The sequence below is a fragment of the Lolium perenne genome, chromosome 2, assembly GCF_019359855.2.
Source record: "Lolium perenne isolate Kyuss_39 chromosome 2, Kyuss_2.0, whole genome shotgun sequence".
Taxonomy (NCBI): Eukaryota; Viridiplantae; Streptophyta; class Magnoliopsida; order Poales; family Poaceae; genus Lolium; species Lolium perenne.
The window spans coordinates 70865109-70883980 of record NC_067245.2 but is presented as its reverse complement, the minus strand read 5'-3'; the positions used below and the strand labels follow the sequence as shown (position 1 = coordinate 70883980).

The 18872-nt window shown below is 46.4% G+C and overlaps 1 protein-coding gene and 1 long non-coding RNA gene across 2 annotated transcripts; both read right to left on the bottom strand.

Annotated features, from left to right (window-relative positions):
- Positions 1 to 1247: 1247 nt before the first annotated feature.
- Positions 1248 to 4951, bottom strand: LOC127332899 (uncharacterized). The gene is made up of 2 exons (XM_051359231.2): positions 4723 to 4951; positions 1248 to 4590 (listed from the first exon to the last, which is right to left on the bottom strand). The coding sequence occupies exon 2, from the start codon at positions 4560 to 4562 to the stop codon at positions 1500 to 1502; it is 3063 nt and encodes a 1020-aa protein (XP_051215191.1). The 5' UTR covers positions 4563 to 4590; positions 4723 to 4951; the 3' UTR covers positions 1248 to 1499.
- A 229-nt stretch (positions 4952 to 5180) lies between these two features.
- On the bottom strand, positions 5181 to 8931 carry LOC127332900 (uncharacterized). Its single transcript, XR_007870759.2, has 5 exons — positions 8222 to 8931; positions 8043 to 8130; positions 6026 to 6099; positions 5737 to 5853; positions 5181 to 5535 (listed from the first exon to the last, which is right to left on the bottom strand). It is a non-coding gene; the product is annotated as an uncharacterized lncRNA (long non-coding RNA).
- Between the last annotated feature and the right edge of the window lie 9941 nt (positions 8932 to 18872).

The following is an 18872-nucleotide window of genomic DNA, read 5'->3' as shown; positions in this document are numbered from 1 at the left end:
AGAGACCCGCCACCCCAGCTATCACACACGCCTTCTGCACCTCTGCGAGACCAGGCGCAGAACGCGGCTGCACGTCCAAAGCCGCGGTCGCCCCAGCCCTCGACGACATAGACGGCGACGAAGCGGTGGTAGACGCAGCGGAAGGCCTGGCGCCCGCCACGCCCGCTGCACCTCCCGTCCGACTCGCATCGATACCATAGCATTAAGGCACATCCTTTCGCTGAAGTCATAGACATCTTGTCAAGCACCTTCTAGCTAGCATCAATGCATTTTTAGGGATATCCACATCCTGGACATTTGATTTGTGATAAAATTCTACCGCCGTTTGTATCGAGTTCATGAGATGTGATTTGCTTGCAAGATCAATCTGTCTATCAATAATTCACCAAAATAAATCCAACTGTGTGCCTTGGATCGACCAGGAAAGTGGATCTGAAAGAGGAAATGGGGGCTCCGCAGGGAGAAGGAAACACCAGGCTAGGAAAACAGAAGAACAAGGGGAATAGTTTTCAGATAGTTCGACATCCATTCCTCAGCTCTCAGCTGCAGCTGGACATACGTAACATAGTCTTAATGTGGTGTTGATGTATCGTCTTCGGTAGATATCTCAATTGGAGGTACATGCTTCTTCAAAAGGGATACATGGACCACATCATGGATCTTGGTCGAATATGGAAGCTCCAATTGGTACACCACCTCACAAAACACGCCAAGATCTTGTGTGGGCTGAAGTACCGAAGAGCAAGTTTGTTACACACACGCTTCTCCACTGATTGTTGCACAAGTGGTTGTAACTTCAGATACACCAAATCACTGACTGCAAACTGTCACTCAGATCTGTTGCGACCCGCCTGGTTCTTCATCCTTGTTTAAATGTGAAACAATTGTTGGCAGAGAATCTGAATTGTCTCGTCTCTATTTGCCAACCTAGTATCCAAATCACCAGAGGCTCCATTATTGTCAGAAGTGATCCCCAACTGACGAGGTTTCCAAGAACGATAGGTAGTTTAATACTAATATGTAGCCACTCAAAACACTTGTAAGGATTACTGCAGGTACATGCTTCTTTGAGTGCCATATTATTGTGAGAATAAAAGGCTTCTTAGTTGTGGGACAGAAATTATTGTTGCTTTTCTCTTACAATCAAGATATCTCGATCATCATTTCTATCTGCATACTTAATGTTTCATTGTATTCACAAAATCTCATGAAAATTCTTTATGAACTGGTTAATGAATGCTCCAACATTGTACTATTTGAACTTTATATATGTAATGGTGTTTGATCTCAATCCAGTTTATTTATCAACATCATGTGTGCAATAGGTAAAGAACAGTCTACGACTTGCATTTAACATACCTTATGGCTTGAGTATTGTCCTGATTTCACCCACTGCGCCAGTAGCGCAACGGGCCATCTAGTGAGGCTAAGAGATGCTGGGATTTAGCAGAATGAAACACGAGAGAATTTTTTTTTGCAGCTTGCTCTCAAACAGGGATTTAGAAGATGTGCTGAAGCTTCCTGTTCTCCGGTATGCCAATCCTACCAACAATGGCATAATTCCAACGCTGCTGGGCGTGCACCACCAGCGCCAGCATCACGGCCGCGAGCGGTATCACCACATCGCCGGCCTTGGCGAAGAAACGCCCTCCGCTGGCGCCGTCCACCACCTCCGGCTCGCCCGAGTAGCGTGCAGGCCCGACCACGTGCGGCAGCAGGCGCACAGCGGTGACGCCGACGTAGAAGCTCCCCTCCAGCGGCATGCAGTTGACGCGCCACACGGCGTTGCCGATCACCTGCGGGAGCAGGAACAGGTCCTGCATCAGCGCCACCTGCTGCTCCACGGTCACCGCCTCCCTGTTCAGCGCCAGGATGAGCATGAAGATGGCCAGGTGGACGCCGTAGACGTAGACCAACACCTTTCCGTCGCTCGGCACGCGCGCCAGGTCCAGCGGCGGCGACCGCGCCACCATGCGCGCCCTCGACCGCCACACCTTCTGCCCGAGGCGCAGCGTCAGACAGAACGCGCACAGGCTGAGGAGCTTCACCGCCCGGTCGATGGACTCGCACAGCCGTCCGTTGTCGAACATGTAGTAGGGAACGCTGCTACTGGAAGACGGCGCCATCGCTCCTTCGCCGGACCAGCGCAGGGTGACCCTCGCCAGGATCGCCTCGCCGCCGGTGACCAGCGGCATCCAGTACCCGAGAGCCTGGACGCCCAGCATCACCAGGGAGATGTAGGGCGCCACGTGGTCGTGTGACCTGAGGTAGCGCAGCTGGCTCAGTACGGCAGCGACGGTGGCCGACAGCAGCACGATGCAGAGCGCGCCATTGGCGACGCCATGAAAGAACCCACCGGGCAGCTCCTGCAGGTAGTTGTAAGGTCGAGCCCTGACCTTCACCGCGTCGAAATGCAGCGGGTCGGCGGCCGTCCTCATGCTTACTATCTCAACCTTCGCCGTCGACATCAAAAACTTGTGCATCGTCGTGGATGGGTACTCGACCTTCACCTCGATGGAGCAGTCCATTCCATCTTCCAGTTGGAGCTCCCTGCTTGCGGAAGAGTTTTCCCGCGGCGGCCGGACATCCCGGCAGCCGATCAAGTGCATCCGGCCGTCCTCTGGATCGTACACGCCTTCCAGAGACATTACTGAGTTTTGAGGCCATTGGTGCTGAGAAATGGTTAGCTCGGCCGACACGTTGAGTAACCGGTGCCCCTCAGAGCTAGCTTCTTTTTCCGAGTGCCGCTGCGGCCTATAGGTATAGCGATCAATGATCTGCTGGAGAGAGATGACTTCCAAGAAAAGGAACGGCCGCTCAATCCATTCGTGTCGGAACAATCCGGGCACGGTCGAGAAAATGAGAATGAGCCTGTCGGCGAGGGTGGACAGGCTCCTCATCTCATCGCTGGCGTCATCTATCCTGGGATAGCTCAGGGGCAGAGACTGTGGAATGATCTTGCGCCAGTCGAACGGCGATCCACTCCTGTTGCGCAGCTCGACGGCCTGCTGGACCTTTGTGTAGTTGTACTTGTACGGCACCAGCGGTTTGCCGTCGTGGGTGTAGTCGCCCCAGAGACGCGGCGGGCCTATGCTCTGCCGGAACGACAGAAGGGGCGGTTGTGCCACTCGGCCTGCAGCATCCACGCCGTATATCAGTCCCAACATAGTGTCCATGCGGGTGATTGACAGCGTCGTCGGGAAGAAGAGGCACACCCGGAAGACGCACGCCGTCCTGCCCGCGCCACGGCAAGCCACCATGCAGGCCTGCCCTGTTGATGCGTTCCACACACCCTCCGCCGACAGCGTCTTCCCGCTCAGCCCCGTCCGCCACATTGCCGTGTCCCGGTCCTCCCATGGGTACAGGGCACGGAGCACCATCGATACCATGGCGGTGCCAGCCGCGCCGGCCATGTTGTACCCCTGCTGCTCCTGGCATTGGAGGTCCTGCAATATGATGCGAACCCCGGAGGACACGTCTGCGTCTGCTTCTCGGCCCATCTCGAACGGCCCGATGCCATGGCACGACGCGCCAGTCGTGGAGTTGCAGTGCCAGCCGGGGAGCATAGTGATGACTTGTCCATGACGACCGTACCGGCTAAGGACTGGGCATGGGTAGCTGCCTTTGTACACATCCCTTACACGGTTGGACGCACCATTGTCCGCATCACTCCAAGGGAGCGCGTCACCCACGCCGGCGGGGAGCTCTTCCGGACGAAAATTGTACGCGCCGGACGAGATGAGCCCTGACCTGAGCTGCACGGTGTCGAAGTAGGAGGCGTCCGACGGGGAGCTCGTGCTCCCCATCTGTCCGAGAACCTCTCGGGTTGTCAGTGTCAGCTTCTCCGGGTACCGTAGCACGAGCAATATGTTGTTGTCGGCAGTTACCGGTGGCTGGAAGCTGCTCCAGCCGCCGGAGTTCTTGGCCCAGCCCCACGGGTCAACGCTGTCGGCGCTGCGCTTCGGCAGAACAGCACTCCCGACCATGCAGAGCACGCGCTCGGCGTGGTCTTCGCCACTGCCCTTCGCCCTCTCTGTGTACACGCCTTCAAATATGATCTTGAGCCTGATGCTACCAGCAGAAAGGTTGAACTCCGGCGATGCTGCGAACATGTCGGGGCCGAAATCCGGCACGACGCTCTTCTGGTTGACGGTAAGGACGAGCACGCCGCTGACATTGACGGCTGCCCTTGCACGGTGCTCCTCGCCGCCGTCCACATGCGTGACCACGAATGCAGCGAGCGACAGGGGGTCAGGCAACCGGAGAGCGTCCTTGCTCGATGCATCGCCAGCATAGAATGGCACCAGAGGCGCTTTGCCGGCGTCCTGGCGCCAGTCTCCCTTCTCGAAAGATAGTTGGCGCCTCAGGCGGTCAGGGCGGTTGGTGTCGTAGGGTAGCCCGGTGGCCGAAGAGAGCACTGACTGGCAATGGCGCCTGACATCGGCGAAGCGGAGGTAGTCGTGCTCTTTCTCGCTTATGTATACTGGATCGAAGTGTATGGAGTAGGACGCGATGCACATATGTAGCAGGATCACAGCAAGAAACTGCACAGTTGAGGCCATAATAACCACGGGCTCCTGAATCCTGAAGCTGCAACAGATGAAGATGTCGGACAATTTCAGGCAAGCAACATGGGGGAGACTAGAGTTGAATACAAATGCACGAATAAGAGTTTTCGAAGGAAACATGAAGACTATACATACATGGACTAAAAAAAAATACCCGGATAACTCACTGAAACTCAAATCTGCACTTCACTCTGGAGAGTTGCTTGGTTGTCTCAATTAAGACTGAAATTTGTGAGCAGCCAGTTTAGCTTCAGACTTGATTTATGGATCTGAACAGATGTGAATACAGTATAGTATTCTGGAGAAAAGATACTGTGATGATCCGATCCCGTTCTCCATGGCAGAATTGGGAGAAGCCCCGGATCGTCCACATGCTCCACAGCCTTGAAGTCAACGGTAAACACGATTTTCTCTATCTCTACTATATAAAAAGGACTAACGTGTTCTGTTTCCTCCGATAGGAGGTTTCGTCAACCATATTTTCAATAAGACATTTTTGCCCTCCCACCACACCATCAAGCAATGCATCAGCGCGCCATAAATGTTGCCCACCATTACAGGACGACCATCATGCAACAACAATCAGGCAACAAGAACCAGTTTCAGGCAAAGGAAATAAAATTACAGGAAAGGAAATAAATGTTGTCCACCATCACTGCACCATACACGCAAGAAATACAGAGATTACATTCCATCACCATCACCGCCCATAATTCGAGGGCATCATAAAGGAAATAAAATTACATGAAAGGTAAAATCTTGAAATCTATAGATCTCGCACCAAACTGTGATCAGAGAATCTCTTGAAGCATGGCTGGGCGATTAATGGTGCAAACATATAAAGGGTACCTAAAAATATTTTTCCTCTAGAGATCTCCTGGAATTCTTGTTGCTCTGTTCTATTATGGCTCCGTGTGGATTTCAGGTTTGGCTGCAACTCCGGTAGAGGAGTACATCCGCACAAAGACTACAGTACAGGTAACACTGAATTCAGACTCGATCATATCAAAAGGCTGCAATTCAGACTACTATGTTTGGTAGCACATCTTTTTCTTTCCCCTAATTATCATATCTAGATCTATTTCATTCTTTTCATGAACACACATTTGAAGTTCACACATATCATGCTTTTAAATTCCCGGTTCTGTTTCATGCTTTCAGATCTAACCTGTTTTAATATCTTGTGTGTGATCAGGGAGTATTTCTCATCAGGTTTATGGCCTCTGTTGGGATCATCAGGTTTAGTGAAGGTACGTAATCCCACTTGTTAGAATAGCCTTTGAATCTGCAGTAATAATTAAACAAACGAGTGGCACCGTTTAAGCGTCAAGAAAATTCAATGACAAATCAAAACTGAGCATCAAGGATCCAGTGTACAAAGTAGATACCAGTTCAACCAGCATGCATAGGACAAATGAACTTCCATGGTTGGATATAAGAGTGGATCATAAACATACCTACTTTCATGGAAAAGATTCATTGTGCTTTTCCGAGTGACTAAAATAGGGTTGACATGCATTTGCTGAAACACCTGCAATTTCATTGTTAGTGTATCATCTGCATGTCCTAATCTAACTAAAAAGGAAGAACTTCCATGTTATGCATGTCCTAAGCACAATAAAACATCATGTCTTTCCCTGTTGTTACAAGGAATCAATTTATAGACCGAACAAATAAATATGATATTTAAGCTCTCTATTTGCTAGACGAGCTGAACATAATATGTTGCATTTTCTGTTAGCCTGAATATTTCTAGCGATGAATGATTTCTAAAAATTGTATGATCCGTTAAATGAGTTTCACTCTTATCTATACAGTGGTTCCTATTTCACATAAACCTGACATTTTTATTATAAGATAAGATGTGCCTCATCTTAGTTCAACGCCTACTGCCCAGACCTTTGCTTTTTTATTGCATTTTGCTTGATGGCCTGGTTTCACAATGGGATAAGAATATAGACATTACCATCTCTTCCGGGATTTATCTTCCTATCACATATATTGATCCCTTCAACTGGTCACCAGCTGTTTAAACATAGATGGTTTCCTGATGCCATAAAAAGAGTAGTCTAGCTTACCATAGCCAAGTGATGCGTCTCCTTTTGCAATTAGATATGGGCTATTTCTTTGGCGAGGAATAAGATCATTTTTTCGCTCCAAATACAGAAGGTGGATTCAGTGCACATCCTAGGTTGTTGGTACAACATCATGGAGATATCTATAACAATGAATTAAGAACAATCTGTTTTTGTACTTTTTTTCATTAGAAATGGGAGTCTGTTCTGATGATAACATAAATCAATTCCCATGTCCTACCTATTCCTTCTCTAGGAATTTGAGAATGTTTCTGCATATTTGTGCTGAAAGCTAGGATGCTAAATTTCATCCGGGACGTGAAATAGCTCCCATGGACAGTAGCCGGATTAGAGGAGGAGAGCAAAGGTAGAACCAGGGTAGGCAAGCTAGAAGGATAAATTGGTAGATCATTGTCCCCAAATAAATTTGGTCATCCTCAAGCAACCTAGGTAAATTTTTGTCAAAGGGCACAAATAATTGATTCTCTGACTAAATGGACTCTTCTTTTTCAGAAAAGAAAGGGGAAAGAAAAGAACCTCAGATTTATGCTATATGGATCAAGTTACAAACTCATTTAGCTACCATTGCTATCTTATTTTCTTGGCATGTGTGTTGAAGGATGAAGAGTTCAATAATGGTAGAATATAGTACTATTTTGAGACCAGCCAGTAGGACGTGGTAGCTTCAGTTTCAGCTATAGTACTGGGGTTGTACGATGTGAGCTTATTACATGCTAATTAACTAATTTCCTTGCATACTAACCTCTGAAAATATAATAATCATGCCCTATTTAGGGGAAATTTCGCGTACTTGGAGTAAGTGAATTAGTATGATCAACATGATTATCTTGCAATTTTTAACTCTTGGCTATCTTCATATAGACAATATCACCATTGTTTCCATAGGTATCAAAGAAACTCATGTCTTGGTTTAGCAAGAATTGGACATACTTTCATCTTATCACTGCTTCACCCTTTCCCCAGTCAAAATGCAACATGAAACCTCTGTAATTATAGCACAGGTGGTCAAATATGTAACACAAGGGTACTGTTTATTGATTTCTATAAGTTGCTACAGCCTCATCTTACTATCCATCCAGCAAAGAAAACACCGATGGCTATATGGAGGAAGTATAAAGCATGCCGCAGAGCCAACAAAAAAAAGGGAATTTGTCAAACACAGATAAATAATCCGGTAGAGAAAAAAGCTAAGAGAGGAAGAGATCAGACTAAGTGAGCAAAAAAATACAATTGAGAATTGAGAATTAAATTTCTTTTCTGTACATAGACTGTCCATTACATAATTTTATCATGTCTAAGCATATATATAAACATTCGTTGCACACTTATGTAATGTCTAAGTAAAAAACTGGGAATCTATATGAAAGAAAGGATTCACCTATGTTATAGAACAGGAAGGCTTTTCTGAATATATGCAATTTCTCTCCATATAATTCTGTCCTCTCCAACTCCTCAACAGCTATAGCCTACAAACGAAAATTGATCTTGTAAATTTTATAACCCAGAAATAAATATTGGACAGACCCGAATCGAGCAGTGTGGGGCACGACAAAATACCAGTGACCAGTCGCGGGTGAGGTGGGGAAGGGCGTCGACCATCAAATCCGGGAGCGTGCCGTACTTGGGCCGCTCGAGGAGGCTCGCAGCTGTGGATTCGGGGAAGACCAGGTCTGAGCCTCTGGCTCCGCCGACGGGAACGAAGGAGAGCCGAAGAGGATAGGGTTCATGACGCAGTCGATGTCCTCCTCCAGCTTTAGCTTCAGCACGCTCACCGCCTCCACGGGGATCAATGAGGGGCCTCGGAGCAACGTGCTAGCTGGGGTCACCGGAGCTGGGCGGAGCAAGCCGACATGCCCCCACCTGGCCGATTGCGGCGATGAGCGGAACATCCATCGGCGAGCTGCCGACGGGATGAGCTGGGCGGAGCTCGACGAAGTGGTGCCTGGCTGTGCGGTCGATTCGCTGTGGGAGCGAAGGCGCGCGCGGCGGCCCGGCCGCAGTCGCCGCCACGACGCGGATGGCGGCAGGGCGCACGCGGCGGGCCGGCCTCAGTTGCCGCCACGGCCCAGACGCCTGACGGAGGCGCGATGCGGACGTGCGAGCGAGTCAGAGGGCGAGTTGGAGTTGTGGTCGAATCGGCGGAGGCGCGCCGTCAGCGACGAAGCTGAGGCTGAGCGGCGACGAAGCTGAGGCAAAGCTGAGGCTATGGATTTCCTTTTCTTTTCCTTTTCTTTTCCATTTATTTTCTGTAGTCTCTGACTTGTCTCCTTCTCCATAAATGAGAGCATGCGCGTGTGTTCTGTGCGTTGGGTAGGATTTCGCTATAGGGAAGGTGCCGAGCTGACCGGTCGTTTGCTTTTTCTTTCCTTCTTTGTTTGATTTTTCATTTATAACCTATCTTGTTTGTACCAGCGACGAGGCTAATATAAGGTGCCGAGCCAGAGACAAAGATCAGCCGAAGAGTGTGTCGGCGACGCGGCGATCTCGACGGCGACGCGGTGCTTCCGTTCCATCCCCAAATCTCCCTTTCGCCATCAACTTTGGCCACCTTGGTATGTCCCGAGATATTTTAGGTCTCTTAAATTTCACCTTTCGAATAACTGCTGAGAAGCCCTGAATTATTTTTTCGGTGACATGTTCTAGGTCTATGAAGCTTTGGTTTCTGCTCCACTCACCTAGATCTTCACCGCGTCATGGATATAGGGTTCAACATACCCTCTGGTAGGACCTGTTCTATTGACCTGCTAGATTGTCACTTCTCATGTTTATTTATCCAAATATTATGGCATGATACATGGTGTTCTCATCTATCGATTCCATCCTTCTATTTGCAGATGATTTTTTTGCTGTAACTGTTATGTTAAACATACAGTTGAACCTGTCTGTTTTCTCAGTAGAAAGGGCCATAAAACTAGAAGAGTAAAGAAGACCATGGAAACTTACATGTTCGTGACAGAGAATGGAGTTGCTTTCGTGGTTGAACGATTCAGAGCTTTGCTCTGATCATACCTCCATCTCGACTATGAATTTGAGCTAATTAAAGTTGACATCAACAGATTCATTCTCACATTGGATACTCATATGCCAACTGATTATGCATGTGTTGTACTAGAGGAGGGCAAGATGCTTCGCCTTGCTGGGTCAGACATAATTTGTTACTGTACAGATGAATATGCAGAAGGATACTTCGGTGGAAACCCCGCAGATTATGACCTAAATGATGAAGTTGAGAACATCTATGTTGAGGTACAGATACATGCTTCGCCGCTTCATCTTGGGACGATCAAGGCCATTGAGCGCATCTTGCTGCGTTGTTGTGTTGTTCATATTGTCGATGATGATTGCCTTTCTTCAAAGAGGCTTGATTGCATCAGCTGTGCATGTTGGGTTTAGAGAGGAACCATATTCCCTAAATTTATCGCCATTATAGTTACTAGCATGTTCTCACATGATTCAGCAGTGCTCTCAAGCATGGTAAAAAAAAACATATTCAGACATACTGTGTTGCTATCACAGTGTTGCTATCAGAGTCAAAATAAAATGATATCCTCACCCCACCCCAAAGTATCAACTACCGGATGACACATTCTTTTTTTTCAAGAGCTGTCGGGTTGGGTGATGCTTCCTAAGAGATGTTGATGTTTGTGGGTCTCGAATTGCAGAATGCCATTAATCTGTCTTGCTAAGGCCCAAGCAATTAGAACTTGATATGACGGTACAAGAAATTGTTGCAGGGTTACAGTCAGCGGCACCGTGTAAGTGCTAAACTAAACGTGCAATCTATTGGTGTTCAGGGCTTCATAGCACGATCCATAGGCCCTCCTTTCCCTCAGCTTTTGCAAGAAACTTTAGGAGTTGGCAACGATATCATCCTCTGTACGCATCCTTTTTCTTGGTTTTCATGGTCATCCTCTTTTGGAGCTGTCAAGGAATCACTGCCTAAAAAAATTAGCATTCGCACCACTGGCCTGCCGACGGAGTTTTTTACCCCAGCCATTATTGAAGATTTGCTAAGCCCCTTTTGTATGTTTGACACAGAAGACTACGATCCAGGATTGTCTCCGGATATTCATGAATATCAAAGTGTTATCTGGACTAATTAGAAAAGAAGTGTTCCTTCAGTAATACATGTGCTTGCATCACCCACATTTTGTGACACAATAATACATCAAAAGGAGAAGTAGTTGAGTTGACAGTTACAACGGCCCAGAACACATCTGTTGGACTTGGAGTAACAAGAAGACCTAGAACTTAAAACCATGCAATTGTATGACAATGCTATCTTGTTACCGTGTTCCGTATTTGTAGGATAACGTTGCATAGAAAACAAAAATTTTCCTACCGCGAACACGCAATCCAAGCCAAGATGCAATCTAGAAGACGGTAGCAACGAGGGGGTATCGAGTCTCACCCTTGAAGAGATTCCAAAGCCTACAAGATGAGGCTCTTGTTGCTGCGGTAGACGATCACTTGCCGCTTGCAAAAGCGCGTAGAAGATCTTGATCACGATCGGTTCCGGCGCCACGAACGGGCAGCACCTCCGTACTCGGTCACACGTTCGGTTGTTGATGAAGACGACGTCCACCTCCCCGTTCCAGCGGGCAGCGGAAGTAGTAGCTCCTCTTGAATCCGACAGCACGACGGCGTGGTGTCGGTGGCGGTGTAGAAGTCCGGCGGAGCTTCGCTAAGCTACGCGGGCAATATGGAGTGGAGGAGCAAAGCTAGGGTTTGGGAGGGGGTGGCCGGCCACTCAAGGGGGGCGGCCAGCTTATGGTCTTGGGGTGGCCGGCCCCCTCCCTTGGCCCCTCATTATATAGGTGGATCCCAAGTGTTGGTGTCCAAGTCTTCGAATAAGACCCGAAACCAAAACCTTCCATAGGAGGGGGGAAACCTAGCCCAACTAGGACTCCCACCCAAAGGTGGGATTCCCACCTCCCATGTGGGGGGTGGCCGGCCCCCTATGGTGGAGTCCACTTGGGACTCCACCCCCACTAGGGCTGGCCGGCCATGGAGGTGGAGTCCCTTGTGGACTCCACCTTCCTTGGTGGTTTCTTCCGGACTTTTCTAGAACCTTCTAGAACCTTCCATAGAACCTTCCGCGACATTTTATTTCACATAAAATGACATCCTATATATGAATCTTATTCTCAGGACCATTCCTAACTCCTCGTGATGTCCGGATCTCATCCGGGACTCCGAACAAATATTCGAACTCCATTCCATAATTCAAGTACTACCATTTCAACATCCAACTTTAAGTGTGTCACCCTACGGTTCGAGAACTATGTGAACATGGTTGAGTACTCACTCCTACCAATAACCGATGGCGGGATCTGGAGATCCATAATGGCTCCCACATATTCAACGATGACTTTAGTGATCGAATGAACCATACACATATATTATCAATTCCCTTTGTCTCGCGATATTTTACTTGTCCGAGGTTTGATCTTCGGTATCACTCTATACCTTGTTCAACCTCGTCTCTGACAAGTACTCTTTACTAAATGCCGTGGTATGTGGTCTCTTATGAACTCATTCATATGCTTGCAAGACATTAGACGACATTCCACCGAGAGGGCCCAGAGTATATCTATCCGTCATCGGGATGGACAAATCCCACCGTTGATCCATATGCCTCAACTCATACTTTCCTGGATACTTAATCCCACCTTTATAGCCACCCATTTACGCAGTGGTGTTTGGTGTAATCAAAGTACCTTTCCGGTATAAGTGATTTACATGATCTCATGGTCATAAGGACTAGGTAACTATGTATCGAAAGCTTATAGAAATAACTTAATGATTTAGATCTTATGCTACGCTTAATTGGGTGTGTCCATTACATCATTCACACAATGACATAACCTTGTTATTAATAACATCCAATGTTCATGATTATGAAACTAATCATCCATTAATCAACAAGCTAGTTTAAGAGGCATACTAGGGACTTCTTGTTTGTCTACATATCACACATGTACTAATGTTTCGGTTAATACAATTCTAGCATGATATATAAACATTTATCATAAACATAAAGATATAAATAATAACCACTTTATTATTGCCTCTAGGGCATATCTCCTTCAGTCTCCCACTTGCACTAGAGTCAATAATCTAGATTACATTGTAATATACCTAACACCCATGGCATTTTGGTGTTGGTCATGCTTTGCCCTAGGGAGAGCTTTAGTCAACGGATCTGCTACATTCAGATCAGTGTGTACTTTGCAAATCTTTACTTCTCCATCTTCGATGTACTCGCGAATCGAGTGGTAACGCGACTTGATATGCTTCAGCCTCTTGTGTGACCTTGGCTCTTGTGCATTGGCGATGGCACCCATGTTATCACGAGTAAATGATTAATGGGTCCAATGCACTAGGAACCACACCGAGCTCTACAATGAACCTCTTCATCCATACCGCTTCGATGAAGCCTCTGAAGCCGCTATGTACTCGATTCGTTGAAGACTTCGCCACCGTGCACCGCTTGAGCTTGCCCAGCCATCGCAGCACCATTCAATATAAACACGTACCCAGATTGTGACTTAGAGTCATCGGGATCGGTGTTCCAACTTGCATCGGTGTAACTTGTTACAACGAGCTCTTGGTCACCTCCATAACAAAGAAACATATCCTTAGTTCTTTTCAAGTACTTCGGGATATTCTTGACCGCTGTCCGATGTTCCATTCCTGGATCACTTTGATATCTGCTAGTCAAACTAACGGCATGTGCTATATCCGGTCTTGTACATAGCATGGCATACATGATAGATCCTATCGCCGAGGCATAGGGGATGTTACTCATCCTTTCTCTTTCTTCTGTAGTAGCCGGTCCTTGAGTTTTACTCAATACCTTGCCTGGTAACATAGGTAAGAACCCTTTCTTACTTTCGTCCATTCTAAACTTCTTTAGAATCTTGTCCGTATATGTACTCTGTGATAGCCCTATTAGGCGTCTTGATCTATCTCTATAAATCTTGATGCCTAATATATACGATGCTTCACCAAGGTCTTTCATTGAAAAACTATTATTCAAATAACCCTTAACAACTGCTTAATAGTTCTATATCATTCCCGATCAATAATATGTCATCTACATATAATATCAGGAATGCTACGAGCTCCCACTCACTTTCTTGTAAATACATGCCTCTCCATGACACTTTGTATAAACCCGAAGTCTTTGATCACCTTATCAAAGCGTCGGTTCCAACTTCTTGATGCTTGCTTCACCATAGATTGAACGCTGAAGTTTGCATACTTTGTCGGCATTTTTAGGATCGACAAAACCTTTGGGTTGTACCATATACAACTCTTCCTCAATGTCTCCATTAAGGAACGCCGTTTTGACATCCATACGCCAAATCTCATAATCGAAAAATGCAGCTATTGCTAACAAAATCCTCACAGATTTTAGCTTCGCTACGGGTGAGAAAGTCTCATCGTAGTCAACTCCTTGAATTTGTCGGAAACCCTTTGCGACAAGTCGAGCTTTATAGACGATAATATTACCATCGGCATCTGTTTTTCTCTTGAAGATCCATTTATTCTCGACAGCCTTTCGGCTATCGTGTAAGTCTACCAAAGTCCATACTTTGTTATCATACATGGATCCCATTTCGGATTTCATGGCTTCTTGCCATTTGTTGGAATCTGGGCTCATCATCGCTTCTTCATACGTCGCAGGGTCCTCATCATTGTTATCTACAATCATGACATTTAGACAAGGATCATACCAATCAGGAGTGGCACGTTCCCTTGTCGATCTGCGAGGTTCGATGAGTTTCCTCGTTCGAAGTTTCATGATCATTATCATTAGCTTCCTCTCGTTGCAGTGTAGGCGGTGCAGTACAACTTCCGATCTGCGCTACTCGATCAACGAGTATAGATTCATCAATCTCATCGAGTTCTACTTTTCTTCCAGTCACTTCTTTAGTGAGAAATTCTTTCTCAAGAAAGGTTCCGTTCTTAGCAACAAAGATTTTGCCTTCGGATCTGTGATAGAAAGTGTACCCTATAGTTTCCTTAGGGTAACCTATGAAGACGCATTTCTCCGCTTTGGGTTCTAGCTTGTCCGGTTGTAACTTCTTTACATAGGCTTCGCAACCCCAAACTTTCAAGAACGACAGCTTAGGTTTCTTATTAAACCATAATTCATACGGTGTCGTTACTACGCATTTTGATCGTGCTCTATTTAAAGTGAATGCCGCTGTCTCGAATCCATAACTCCAAAATGATAACGGCAAATCGAAGAGACATCATACTACGAACCATATCTAAGAGAGTTCGATTACGACGTTCGGACACACCGTTTCGTTGAGGTGTTCCGGCGGTGTCAATTGTGAAAGTATTCCGCATTTCTTTAAATGCATGCCAAACTCATAACTCAGATATTCACCTCCACGATCAGATCGTAGAAATTTGATTTTCTTGTTACGTTGATTTTCTACTTCACTTTGAAATTCCTTAAACTTCTCGAAAGTTTCGGATTTATGTTTCATGAAATAGATATACCCATATCTACTCAGATCATCTGTGAAGGTTAGAACATAACGATAACCACCGCAGCGATGCTACGCTCATTGGTCCACATACATCGGTATGTATGATTTCCAATAAGTCGGTAGCTCGTTCCATCATACCGAAAATGGAGTCTTTGTCATTTTTCCCATTAGACATGCTTCGCATCTATCAAGTGACTCAAAGTCAAGTGATTCAAGTAATCCATCAAGATGGAGTTTCTTCATGCGTTTCACTCCAATATGACCAAGGCAGCGATTGCCACATATAAGTAGAATTATCATTAAGTTTAATTCGCTTGGCATCAATGTTATGTATATGCGTATCACTACTATCGAGATCTAACAGAAATAAGCCATTCTTTTGTGGTGCTCGACCATAAAAGATATTATTCATAAAAATAGAACAACCATTATTCTCAGACTTGAATGAATAACCGTCTTGCATTAAACAAGATCCGGATATAATGTTCATGCTCAACGCAGTACATAATAACAATTATTTAGGCTTAAAACTAATCCCGAAGGTAGATGTAGAGGAAGTGTCCCATTGCGATCACATTGACCTTGGATCCGTTTCCAACGCGCATCGTCACTTCATCTTTCAGCGGTTGTCGTTTATTCTTTAGTTCTGTTTCGAGTTACAAATATGAGCAACCGAACCAAAGATCAAATACCCAGTGTACTAGAACGAGAACTAGTGAGATAAACATCTATAACATGTATATCGGATATACCTTCTTTCTTCTTCTTGACAAGGCCGCTCTTCGGATCAGCCGGATACTTGGAGCAATTACGCTTCCGGTGTCCCTTCTCCTTGCGATAATAGCACTCAAGATCGTGCTTAGGGCCGTTCTTAGGTTTCATAGGAGGCGTGGCAGCTTTCTTGCCACCCTTCTTGAATTTTCCCTTAGACTTGCCCTGTTTCTTGAAACCGGTGGTCTTGTTGACCATCAACACTTGGTGCTCTTTCTTGATCTCAATCTCAGCAGCTTTTAGCATGCCAAAGAGTTCAGGTAACTCCTTGTTCATGTTACGCATATTGTAGTTCATCACAAAGTTCTTGTAACTTGGTGGCGGTGATTGAAGGACACGATTAATCCCCGATCTGTTAGGAATCACTATTCCCAAGTCAACGAGTTTCTTCGCATGCCCGGTCATGGCGAGCATGTGCTCACTAACGGAGCTGCCTTCTTCCATCATACAGTTTGAAGAAATGTTTCGATGCTTCATAGCATTCCACGGCCGCATGAGTCTCGAATATAGCTTTCACTCATTCATCAACTCATGAGGATCATGGTGCTCAAAACGTTTTTGAAGATCGGATTCCAGTGCACGGGATGGCACACCGAACTTGAGAGTACCGAGTTTTCCGAGTCGCGTAAACAGCTTTTACTTCATCGGATTCATCTTCTGGCAGAGGGTCACCTAGCGGTGCATCAAGCACAAATTGCAGATTTCCGCCGAGAGGAAGATCCTCACATGACGGAACCGGTCGGTGAAGTTGCTACCGTTGCTCTTAAGTTTCTCTTTCTCTAGGAACCGATTAAAATTGATTGGGGACGCCATCTCTACAACATATATTTGCAATAGTTTAGACTAAGTTTATGACAAATTGAGTTCAAATTTTAATTCAACATAATTAAAAACCTAAGTGAACTCCCACTCAAAACAATATCCCTCGCATTGTCTTAGTGATCACACGAACCAAATCCACCGCACCTAAACCCGATCATCACGAGAAAAGGTGTGATTTCAATGGCGAACACTCAAAGTGTTCATCATATCAACCATATGATTCATGCTCTACCTTTCGGTATCACGTGTTCCGAGACCATGTCCGTACATGCTAGGCTCGTCAAGGCCACCTTAGTATCCGCATGTGCAAAGCTGTCTTGCACCCGTTGTATGTACTTATCGAATCTATCACATCCGATCATCACGAGATGCTTCGAAACGATAAGACTTGATAACGGTGCTACTAAGGATGAACACTTTATTATCTTGAGATTTTAGTGAGGGATCATCTTATAATGCTACCGTCGCGATCTAAGCAAAATAAGATGCATAAAAGGATTAACATCACATGCAGTTCATATGTGATATGATATGGCCCTTTTGTCTTTGCGCCTTTGATCTTCATCTCCAAAGCACGGACATGATCTCCATCATCTTCGGGCATGATCTCCATCATCGTCGCGAAGCACCAAGGTCAATGGCACCGTCTTCATGATTGTCCTCCATGTAGCAACTATTACAACTACTTTGAAAAACTACTCAACATGAAATTTAAAGACAACCATAAGGCTCTGCCGGTTGCCACAATACAATAATGATCATCTCATACATATTCATCATCACATTATGGCCATATCACATCACCAAACCCTGCAAAAACAAGTTAGACGCTCTCTAATTTGGTTTGCATATTTTACGTGGTTTAGGGTTTTCGATATAGATCTAATCTACCTACGAACATGAACCACAACGTTGATACTAATGTTGTCAATAGAAGAGTAAATTGAATCTTTACTATAGTAGGAGAGACAGACACCGCATAAAGCCTCTTATGCAATACAAGTTGCATGTCGAACGAGGAACAAGTCTCATGAACGCGGTCATGTAAAGTTAGTCCGAGCCGCTTCATCCCACTATGCCATAAAGATGCAAAGTACTCAAACTAAAGATAACAAGAGCATCAACGCCCACAAACCATTGTGTTCTACTCGTGCAACCATCTATGCATAGACACGGCTCACGATACCACCGTAGGATAACGTTGCATAGAAAACAAAAATTTTCCTACCGCGAACACGCAATCCAAGCCAAGATGCAATCTAGAAGACGGTAGCAACGAGGGGGTATCGAGTCTCACCCTTGAAGAGATTCCAAAGCCTACAAGATGAGGCTCTTGTTGCTGCGGTAGACGATCACTTGCCGCTTGCAAAAGCGCGTAGAAGATCTTGATCACGATCGGTTCCGGCGCCACGAACGGGCAGCACCTCCGTACTCGGTCACACGTTCGGTTGTTGATGAAGACGACGTCCACCTCCCCGTTCCAGCGGGCAGCGGAAGTAGTAGCTCCTCTTGAATCCGACGACACGACGGCGTGGTGTCGGTGGCGGTGTAGAAGTCCGGCGGAGCTTCGCTAAGCTACGCGGGCAATATGGAGTGGAGGAGCAAAGCTAGGGTTTGGGAGGGTGGCCGGCCACTCAAGGGGGCGGCCAGCTTATGGTCTTGGGGTGGCCGGCCCCCTCCCTTGGCCCCTCATTATATAGGTGGATCCCAAGTGTTGGTGTCCAAGTCTTCGAATAAGACCCGAAACCAAAACCTTCCATAGGAGGGGAAACCTAGCCCAACTAGGACTCCCACCCAAAGGTGGGATTCCCACCTCCCATGTGGGGGTGGCCGGCCCCTATGGTGGAGTCCACTTGGGACTCCACCCCCACTAGGGCTGGCCGGCCATGGAGGTGGAGTCCCTTGTGGACTCCACCTTCCTTGGTGGTTTCTTCCGGACTTTTCTAGAACCTTCTAGAACCTTCCATAGAACCTTCCAGCGACATTTTATTTCACATAAAATGACATCCTATATATGAATCTTATTCTCCGGACCATTCCGGAACTCCTCGTGATGTCCGGATCTCATCCGGGACTCCGAACAAATATTCGAACTCCATTCCATA

Coding starts and splice junctions, on each gene's coding strand:
- LOC127332899 (XM_051359231.2), bottom strand. CDS start 4,562: ATGGCCTCAACTGTGCAGTTTCTTGCTGTGATCCTGCTACATATGTGC.